This window comes from Limulus polyphemus, unplaced genomic scaffold (assembly GCF_000517525.1).
Source record: "Limulus polyphemus unplaced genomic scaffold, Limulus_polyphemus-2.1.2 Scaffold2217, whole genome shotgun sequence".
In the NCBI taxonomy this organism is placed as follows: domain Eukaryota; kingdom Metazoa; phylum Arthropoda; class Merostomata; order Xiphosura; family Limulidae; genus Limulus; species Limulus polyphemus.
This window is the reverse complement of record NW_013667827.1, coordinates 77223-88753: the sequence shown is the minus strand read 5'-3', so window position 1 is coordinate 88753 and position 11531 is coordinate 77223. Positions and strand designations below refer to the sequence as shown.

The window sequence follows — 11531 nt, the reverse complement described above, 5'->3', positions numbered from 1 at the left end:
TTCGTGAATTGTCGGGAGATTACTAGATATAGTGTAGTCTTGTATATATATAAGACTGGCCACAAAGCGACGGAGAGGTAATGAGTAATTGAACTGCAGTCAGAGAGAATATTGTTAAGCACATGAGAATTATAGCGTTTGTTACAGAGCGTTGTTGAAATTAAGTGTATCGTAAAGTTGTATTCGGAAAGAATAAACCAGTTTTATTTAAGAAAGGACTTGTGTCGCTAAAGTTTCGTCGGAACGAATTTACGGAAAATTAGCTAACGACTGGAGGCGTAACAGTAGTGTTATGATCTGGGTGTGTGTGTGTGTGTGAATATTCTGTGTTGGAAAGTGCTGTTAGATATCCTTCCTTTTGGTGTCATTAGACTACCTACAAAAAGCCAAACAATGTGAAAATATAGTTCTGATACATTCTTTTCCACGTCGACTTTATATTGTGATTTTCATGTGACTTGCGAATTTGCATATTCAAAATCATTTTAATATAATGTACTTAACTTTCTGGTTTAGTCAAGCATTAATTTCAGCTGTGTAGTCGTATTATCATAGAATGACGGTTTATCTAACCATTAAAGTTCATAAAACACTTAGTTTGGTTAGATATGTTTGGAATTTTGCGCAAAGCTACTAGAGAGTTATCTGTGATGGCCATCCCTAAAAGAGAATGTAGCTAGTCAGTACCACCCACTGCCAGCTCTTGGGCTACTCCTTTACCAACGAATAGTGGGGTTAAGCGTCACTTTGTAACGCCCCCACGGCTAAAAGGACGAGCATATTCCGTGAGGGGGATTAGAACCCACGACCCTCAAGTTACGAGTCGAGCGCCCAAAAAACAACCACGCTATGCCAGGCCATAGAACATTTATGGTGCAATTATTGAATAATCTTACTGGTGAGGGTGTAACTCCTAGTTATTATTCTTTTTACAGTGAGAAATATCCTACTTCGTAGCTTGAACACTTGAAAATATTGTTTGTTTGTTTGTTTTTAATTAATATTCACAAAGCTACGCAAAGGCCATCTGTGCTCTGCCCACCACGGGTATCGAAACCCGGTTTCTAGCGTTGTAAGTCCGCAGACATTCCGCTGTGCCACTGGGGGCTTTGAAAATATTAACTGGATTCCTTTTACTCAGACAATGACCAATATTTCAGTGATAGACTTCTGCAGTGATAGACGTCATTAATCAGGGTGTTTACAAAAGCAAAAAAAAATCAGAATTTGTAGGATAAGCGCTTCGGTCTAATAATCGAAAGGTAACAACTGATAAGTAGAAATATGATAATAATAACAATAAAAGCGATTTATGTGCATTACGTCTTAAGACAATGTTTGTGTTTAGATGGCGCTGTTAAGATAGCGTGTGAAGGGGTAAGAATCTAATCGTGTGCGGAGAATAGTGTGGATATCGAAATTAACTCGTTTATGTGTCGTTGGAAGAAAGAGGTATAGTATTGTAAGGAGAGCACAACAGATGAGATTAAAGTAAAAAACCCTAAAGTACAACAATTGTATCTTAAATAACATATGTTCAAGAAATTATAATAGAAATAAAATTTTAGAGGTTAAAGATGGAGTAAATAGCCCAGTTGTTTACACTATTTTAGAATAGCACTTAACAATAACAGTATCACTAACAGTAACAGAAGTTGAGTAACGCTTACTTACTAACACTGGAGTTGAATTCCATTAAATTTAAACTAAAGTGGTAATTATACTTGTAGCTTAAATTATGATAAAGCACATGCATTATCTTTCAGTTTCACTTAACATATTTGAATTTTATGTGCTATTTTATTTGCACAATTCACCAAATGATGTAAATCCCTTTGTAAATCTAAAACAATAACATACTTCTCACAGCCAATTACACCCAAAACATTAACATCGTTAGGAAACTTGACAAATTTGTTTACCATTCCCTTATCAATATTGTTAATGTATATCAAAAAAGTGGTGAGGTTTCAGTACAGAGTTCTGAGGTACCCCATTTGCAACACCAAGCCAGTTTCACAGAACTCTATTTATTACAACTCTGCTTCCTCTTTTCTAACCAACCCTGAACTAACTCATCTTCCACAGCCACAGAGATATTTTTCTATACTAGTCTTTTATGTGATACTTCATCTAAAGCTTACCAAATTCACACCTTTACTCTCATCAACATAAGCAGTAATGTTTTCTAAAAAGATTGAAAGATTTGTGAAACAAGATTTTCACCAGATGAAACCATGCTGGTCCTTTAGAGAAGTTTTAAAGGGAACCTTTCCATAGGGGAAAAGAATATGAGTGAAGTACCAAACATATTTTATTAGTGTATTTAATGATTAAGAAAAAGAATATTTCCAGCCTCTTCAATTTTTTTAAAGATAGGGAGAATTTTTCTTTAATCTTTATTTTGAAGGAAAATTGGAAAACATTTAGAGAGTGCAGTTTGATTCCTGACAAGATTAATCCTAAACCTTCAAGAAACTTAGTAAAGAGTAAATGAGGCTTTGAACTGTTATTTTGAAAAAAGAAAGGCATTTAGGAAATACCTGACTGTTGAAAAACTAAAAAAAGAATAAGACAAGAAAAGAACTTGGAAAATTATGACCTTTACTGTTAGCAAGATTCTTGAATGAATTTATTGTCAGGAGTAATTTGGAAGGTTGGCATATAATTCATAGTATAGTTCTAGAAAAGTTTTCTTAAGAGCTTTACTAGTTGAAATTTTTGATAGGGTTTGCATTTATTTGGAAGATGCATCTTGGATGAAAATGTGTATCTTGACTTTTAGTGCTACACAAGAGATTATTTACTAAATTGGATACTGATTAAAATGATGGAGGTAAAGCAGGGGATGGGAAATAGCTTTAGTGCTACAAATTATGAAGTGGTAATAAATATGTATTTTGCTTATTAAGAAATGTAGTAATGAGATGCTTAAGGGGTTTGTTTTCTAACATTTGTTGTGGGACTGACTGTCAGCATGATGACTTGGATTTAAAGGCATTCCATTTCTATTAATACTTTGTCAAAGAGATCACCTGGGGTATAGTAAGGCTTGTAGGTATTATGCATTTGATTTAGTTTTAGATGAATGAAAACTTGAACACTCTTCAGATCATTAGTATACTTGCTCACAGTTTGCCACTAGATTGGGTAGAACTGACAGTCAAAACTTCTCCAAACTTTGAAATGTTTTAAAACTTGATTACCCATAACATCAGTAGTGCCAGTTATAAGCAAAGTTTTTTTTTGCAAATAAAGATTCTTACCAAAGTTCAGTTTATTTCATAACATGAAAATGTTACATGCCTATTAATTAAAACAATGCATGAGTTCTTAGAGTTTACATGCTATAAATTATTCAGTAACTGAGCATCATACACTAAATGCTTCTGTTAGGTACTGCATATAAAATAGCACTTTAGATGGAATTTTTGGCTGCCAATTTTGTCAGTCCAACTGACATATTCTGATATCAAAATCAAGATTTCCTGGGCAGGGATCCGTGCATACAGAATATGGATCTAAACTGTTAGTTTTACACTCGTCTGATTTGAAATTAAGATGGGATAATTATTAAGAATGAATAAGAAAATATGAGCATAATGTCATTAATTTTTATTATAAACATTAGGCCAGTGAATGTTTACTTGAATTTTTTTGAGTTGATGACATTTGGTTAAGTTAGATGTCTTGCAGTTGAACTGAAGTTGAATCTTTTGTTCACGTATTATTAGGTAACAGTGCTATTTGTCAAAACTACTTTCTTCTAAGATTAAAGCTTTCATATAGCTTTCAGTATCAAGTGTAATATACCTCATTGTCTGACATTGTTAATTCATCACTAAATTGTTTTAAAAGATTGATTTTTATATAAGATAAATAGCAATTTCTTTGCATATTGTACTTTTCTTTTCAGATTTTAACTATTGGGTAAACTAACCATATAGTATTAAATGAGAAATCTAGCCAGATAAATATTTAAAGATTAATGTGTAATGCCAATTAAAATCAATCTATTGCTAATATATATATATATATATTTTCCCTTACAGTTATTTCTGGTATGTAGAATTGTATATCAAGTCAGATGTTTTAAGATTCAACCAGGGGTGAAATTCTCAAAAAAAAAGTAGAGGTATTCAGTTGGGTGAACTGGACATATTTTTGAAAAGAAGAAAAATAATCTACATGTAAACATAAAAAACGACAATTTGAGTGTCAATGAATAAATGCTTTCTGACAGAACAATGGAAAGCACACATATCCAAAACAGCAGCTAAAATAAGTCCCACTAATAGTAATGCCTTAAAAAACAAGTTCTGATACTCAGTACTGGTGAGTACCAGCAGAATTTCACTCCTGGATCCAACCAATTATAAACAGATTAATGCATTTAAGGAAATGAATCATCTGGCTACAGAGTCATGGTTAAATTTTGATATTTAAAAGTTTGCTTTGACTTTCATGTTAATAATTTGAAATTTGGAATATAATTACAGAAAAATGGCAAAAAATAAGAAAAAACACAAGAGTGCCCTGAACTTCAGAGGAAAAAAGATTTTACCACAGGCTAGAATTCAGCTGAATGAACTGGTGGACCAAGTTCTGCAAAGTAAGGGAACAACAATCATTTGTTAAGATGAAATTTACAATACATGTGAATTTTAGTCTTTATTTGTTATGACAGTTAGGATTGAACTTTACTATATTCTTTTAATTTTGCTAAGTATTTCGTGATCATCTTTACACATATTTATCTTATACTGGTAAATTACTCATGCAGTATAAACCCCACCAAATCAGGTTTTTGTTCTTTTTGTAGTGATTTAGTATTTTGAAGCATTTGATGTTTCAGATGCTTAATTATAATGTTTTCTAAGTTTCTAATTTTTAAAGCAAAATAACTTATCTTCAAGATAAGGCTGTTCTTTGCTTGTGTCAGTTCATTGTTATGAAAGTCAAGGATTGATTATTATTTGGGATCTGAAGTGCAAACAGTTGTTCATGCAGCTCATTCATTGGTCTTATACAGCCTTATATCAGTTATCACTTTAAAGTGAATCGCTGAGTTTAAAGTACTTCACATTGTTCATACTTCTTGGTTAATAGTAAACCTAATATAATATTAGGGTGTATTTATAGATATATTGATTACTTGTTATAAAAGATAATTATATCTATACAAATCAGTAGTTAGGCCTCATGGGGAATACTGTGTACAGTTTGTACTTGCTTATCTAAAACAGGATACTGCCTTACTGAAAATGATTGAGAGGAGGGCTACTAGGATGAATCCTGGGTTGGAAGGTTTATAAAGATATGTTAAGATCTTTTATTTTCTATTAAGAAGAATAGAGTATGAGGTGATCTTGTAGAAGTTTTCAAGATTGTCTAGGGGATTGATAGGATAAAGACCTAATATATTTTTGTTATATGTTCTATGTATAAAAGAACGAGAGGAATTAAGTTTAAAATTTGAAAAAGATAGGTTAGACTCCAGTTTAAAAAGTTCTATTTACCAAAGAGGTAAATTCTGTTGAGAGCAACACACAAGATAGCTTGCCTGCAATGATCTAAAGAACATGACCACTGGACTAATGACATTTGAAGCAATATTCTTTTTTTACAGATGTGTTTTCTTCACCTTGCAGCCAGATAATAAGTATGCACTTGATTGAAGAGAATCTTGAACCAGATTCAACCTCATTTTCATAGAATAATGTGATACAATGGTGGTAATGGAAATATAGTGGCAAGGAATAAGCATTGGTTAGAAGTATTAGCCTCCACACCATATAGATTGGTACTAGGGAACATATTTTATAACCTTTCATGCTGGCATGTACTATTGAAATTGGCACTGATTTTGGACTAAAGAAGGGTAATGTGCACTCTTACTATGCTAAGCTAGTTGACACATTTTTTTTAAGAAGAGGATATTAATTGAATAGAGTGACTTGCATGCTCACCAGACCTCAATCCTATTGAGCACATGTGGGATGGTCCTGAGATGTGAATGTAGACTAAAAATATTCCAGAAACAGCATATAACATCAATATCATGCTGCCCTTGCTGTTTATGGTGACTATACTATATATGGAAATGAATTTTCTTCAGTTTTAATGAGGTAAAGCTACCTGTATCAAATCTTTATTTATAAACATGAGATGAATGGCCAGTCATTTGCATTTCAGGTCCTATAATGTTGTAATGTCTAATTAAAAAAAAAATGTATGTGTATGTTATTGGTAACTTGCTGTACAACTTAATTTGTAGCTTTGGTTGTACAAGCCATTCAGATGATATTATACTTATTAACCCCTTCTGTGTCAGGTTTTTTTTTTTGGAAAAGAGATAAAAAAAAGGCAGTTTGTTATTTTCACTTTTTGAGAAAAAAAAGCCTATTGTAATACATGAGAACATGCCAGTAAATATGGGCAAATACTTAAAAATATAGTGAGAAACAGTTTATTTAGGCAAATATTTTTGAAACATGGAGGGTGCCTGAATTATCTTGGACAAATCACCTATTTCAAGAAAGTTTTTGTTCATGCATCAAGCCTTTGAATGAAGTTCCACCCCTATATATAATAATATGTTCTGTGCCAGTCTGTGATGAAATTAGCATTAGAATATAGATATCAACCATATGGGTTGCTTGGTTAGGCTTCTGAGTCACTATTGACTCCTGTTCAATGTCTAATTCATTTTAGAGCCATTTTCATCTCATTTGATGGGTGGATATCAACTTTATCCTTTACATTTCCAAAACCTGGAGCTTCTCGTTTCCAATGCTCTCCTTTCTCCTTTTCTTCCTATGCATGAAATTGTCTTTTTTTATATATTTTTGCTTTTTTTTGTGTCCCCTGTAGTGGATTCTGGCAAATCATCGGAATATATTCTGTGATCCTCTCTCTTCTCTTGTATCTCTACCTCCATCTCTTTTCCTCTTGCTTTTATTGTTGCTCAAAATTTTCCTCACAACTCTAAGCACCCATCTTTTTCCACCACACTCAGACTTCCACCTATTCCCAGATATTTCTTTAGCCAGGGTGGGGCACCTTCACCCTTTAAGTGTTTAGAGATCAAACATCTTGATATATGGGCAGTTCAATAGACCTGGCACCTTCTTTTGTTACAACTATCTGATTATCTTGATATGATCTATTTCAACAAATCTATTGCTGTTTCTTACATCAACTGACAAAGAGGTACTTACTCTCAGGATATCTGCTTCTTGTTGTTGAGTTCCACTTTCAGGCTTATGACAACAACATCTGGTTGTTGGCCTTCCATGTTCTGGTAGCTTATAATTTGATGACAGATAGGCTGTCACGCCTGGAGTGAATCCTTCAGAAAGAGTAGTCTTCTGTAGATTTGTTCCTACTTTGGGAGTCCTTTAATTAGTGCATTTGTATCTTCCCCTTTACACCAATCTTCCAATTTTTGGTAACCAGTCCCAGACTCCATGGTCCTAACAATATTCCCTCTGAGTCTGGGCTGTTCCTTCTTCTTTTCCTTTCAATTTCTTCCCAGGGTGCTGTCTTTATTTTACACCACCCCTCACCAGGTTCTTCTGTTTGGCCAGCTCAAATATAATTTTCATTCCTTCACCTGTCAGTGATCCTGGGGCCTCTGCCTATTTCATTTTGGAGGTTCCTTTTTATTTCACCTTTAGACATCCATCATTTACCAAGATGCTGCACATTTTCATCTTTGTGTGTGGTTTTTGTCCAGGCAGGTTTCTTCTTGCAGACTAGTCTGTCTTCTTGCTCACTTTTGTTTATTATTCACCCTTAAAATTTATCTTCTGGTGGATGATTTATCAGTGCTGATCTATTTGCTGTTTCTTACTGTTTCCTCTGTTTCTTTCTGCACAATCTTTGATAGATTCACTTATGTTACTCCGTGGGTTACCATAGTTCAATCCAAAACTTCAAATAATTGTCTACTTTTTGTTCAGAGTCCACACAGGTGGGTTCAATTACTTTATAATACTCTTTTACAACACAAATCATTCTCCTTAATCTCTGTTATTACACTGTGAAACTCACTTTAAATATTGCCTGTTATGACTAAACTAACAATCATGCAGTCTAACTTCACTTTCACCAACTTAACATTTTCTGACTAAACTTCACTAACACTCAATTCGTTGCCTATATATATACGTGGTCCAACTGAGACCTAGAACTTTCTACAAACTATGAGACTCTGTGACGTTAAATTACAACAGTTGAACTACACACATAACATACAACTCTTACCAAGTTATGTAACGAAATTTGTCATAACTATCCCCTTTAAAATAATTACTTTTAACATTCTTGTTATGAAAACTAAATAATCATTAATATTAAATCATTAAATAAACTGAATAATAACTCGTAAACTAAACAATCTTGTATATCCAACACTCATCTTAAAACTTGTGTGATTAATTTTTATCCTAATAAGAAAGTTCATACATCAGGGAGTGTAGTGACCGTTTACTAGTTTCTAATGAGATTTACAGAGAAACAAAAATTGAACACAGTGAAATAGTTCTGGTTATATTAAGACACTGAAGGTACTATTGAAAGAAATGGCAATAATTTAATGCGCTAATGCTCAATATGTTCTTTTTCATTTTTGAAAATTTTTTTTGCAACAAATATTTCTTAAAAGTTTAGTCATAATGATATTGTTGTCTAGGTAGCAGGATAATAAAATATTTGTTCTTTATCAGTTTCTTTGAAAACTGGTTTCATTAAATGTCTTTTTTTTATATATCACATGCATTCCTTTTTGCCTATTTTCACTTGTTTTTCATAGCAAAGCTGTGCCAGAAAAAAACAAAATCATTGTGATTTAATTTGGGTGACAGAATCAAATGAATTTTAAAAAGTGTTTTTTTATTATATCTGAATAAAATGATTCAAAAGAAATATTAAATGGATATGTTTTTTGCTCTCTTTTCATAAAACTTACAGCCATATGTATATAATTGTATAAAATGTATATATACTCACCATATGGCTTTGTGTGGTTTGTATAGAATGCACAACCTTGGCACCACAGAATCCTAAACAAGAGTGGGAAGAATATCGAGAAATTTCCAAGATTTTGCAAAAGATATGTACTATTGAAAAAGGTATGTTAAAATGCTGATTTAATGATATTCTTTATGGTTTAATTGATTAGTGTAGGATATAACTTAAATATTAACTTGTAAAAACCTTGTCATCAAATTTTTGTTTTTGTTATTTTGCTATATGTTTATGTTGGTATTCTTTACTTGCTATGCTGTTATAAATATCTAGTAAAATATATACATGGGTATATATTTATATATATAGGGTCAAAATTTACCCTATAATGCATGTATTTCACAAATAGGATATTACCAAATACAAGTAAAATGGAAAAGTTTATTTAAGGTATAGGGTTAGTGCAAGTTAAAATGTTCTGGTGCAAGTAAGTTATGTCTACTTGTGGTAGGCATAATTAATTTTTTTTTTTAAATTTTGAACTCTGATATATTTTCTGTAATAATTTCAGATGATCTACAAGTTTAAAAAGTTCAGTTTTGTAGTTTAACTATGCAATACAAGACACTTTAATTTGTTGCAGTTCAAGTTATTAAAATTAAAAATGTAAAAGTGAATTAACCAATTAGGTTAATTTTTAATAGTATTTTTTATTTTTGTGTTTAAATGTACATAATTTTATTTGTTCAGTACATACAAAGTTTCATTATTATTATTAATTTTTTTTTTACAAATTAAACCAAATTTTTATATATTGGTTTCTTTCCTAATAGTTGTGTGTGTAAATTGTAAGATTTTATCATTCAAGCAATGGGTGATTTGATTTGAAATTCTGTGATAATAAATTCAAGATAAAAGAAAGACAGCAAAAACTGCATAACTTCCAACACGTAATAAATAGCAAAAGTATACCATATATATAGGTAGTACACACATACAGATGTTTAAATGTTCAGTAATTTACAAAACTTGATAATTTGTTCATATGTGATTTTTTATCATAGAGTACATGTTGCCACTACCAGTTCGACAAAACCACTGGGAAGGGTTTCTAGCATGGTGTAAACAGCATGGTACTCAAAGTGATAAAGTCACCATTCAGCCCTTGGATAAAGAAGAATATGGTATTGTAGCAAAAAGTGAACTGAAGGTATGAATTATCATTTCTAGTGTTTATACTTTTAAGTATGTTTTTATACAACATATTTCCTCATACCTCATGTTTTAATCTAATCTTCCTCAGGTATTTCTTAGTTAAAACATCACAGTGTTGTTCAGCTAACATAAGCTACTTGTTTAAATAAACATAACAAAAGTAATGTCATGGTGTATTCATCAGTTATTTTTATTTCTTGGGTAATAAAATGTACAAAAAGTTTCACTCGTAGTGTTATTGTATTCATGAATTATTTTTCACAGATTTACATAGTTAGTAAAATGTACAAAAAAAAAGATAGCCACAACTTTTAATGTTTTCATTAATTATTTTTAAATTTACATAGTTAACAAAATGAACAAAAAGCACTACTGTCAATGTATTCATTAATTATTTTTACAGTTACATAGTTAATAAATTGTACAGAAATATATTTTTATTAGTAGCTTGCTATTCAATTTTTTTTAGATTTAAATCGGTAAAGCCTGTGTGACTGTGTTATGTTCCCATGGGAAATGTGATACGTTAGCTTATTTGTATTATTTTGCTTTCAATATGATTTGGTATCTACTTAGTCAAAACCTGTATTCATTATTAGTGCATACATTAACATTTTAAAATGTTTGGATTATATCAGGGGACCATAAAATTGAAATAATACTGTTAAATTTGGTGTATGGAAATGGTTGGACACTGCTAGGAAATTAACATGTGGTGTAAAATTATATGACTGTACCATAGTATGAGCTTATAACATACAAAACATTTCTTGTAGTAAGGAATGCTGATTGTATGGAGATTAACTGGCTGTGAAGTACTGTATAAACAATGAATACTCAAAAAGCTTCCTCATTGTTTTGATTTTAAACTGATCTCAGTTCATTTCCAGTTGAAAGCCAATAGAAAGCAAAAAATGGTCATTTTCAGATAAAGATTAATTTACTATAGTTAGGTATGTAGGAGAAAGCTGCAGGTCTAGGTTGGAAACAAGGAAATAAATGCATGCATATTTTATGTCAATATATTTCATAGCTATTTATCAAGTATCATGGTGTTCATTTGTATTTTCTCTCTGTTTCTTACAAATTCACTTGTTAGTCCATAGCTTTCAATAGATAATATTGGTGATTACCAATTTAACTTGATAAGTGAAGTTTTCATTTTAGGGGCCAAAAATGTTTTACAACTGTGACTAAGTTATGGTGATACATTTCTAACACTGCATGTGAATGACTGCTCCATTGTAAATCATTATTGTGTACAAACTATTCAGTATTTTATGTACATTCAGGGTAAATGTATTATATGCTCACAGTTTATAGTTTTGCATAATGTAGGAAGTTAC

The 11531-nt window shown here is 31.6% G+C and overlaps 1 protein-coding gene across 1 annotated transcript in view; it reads left to right on the top strand.

Annotated features, from left to right (window-relative positions):
- Positions 1-1364: 1364 nt before the first annotated feature.
- The window catches only part of LOC106466307 (histone-lysine N-methyltransferase setd3-like), a 32229-nt gene continuing 22062 nt past the window's right edge, over positions 1365-11531 (top strand). The window contains exons 1-4 of the mRNA XM_013926577.2: positions 1365-1452; positions 4500-4612; positions 9039-9134; positions 10035-10180. Of these exons, the coding sequence (XP_013782031.1) occupies positions 4504-4612; positions 9039-9134; positions 10035-10180 (351 nt within the window). The 5' untranslated portion in view covers positions 1365-1452; positions 4500-4503. The remainder of the gene's footprint in view (positions 1453-4499; positions 4613-9038; positions 9135-10034; positions 10181-11531) is intronic.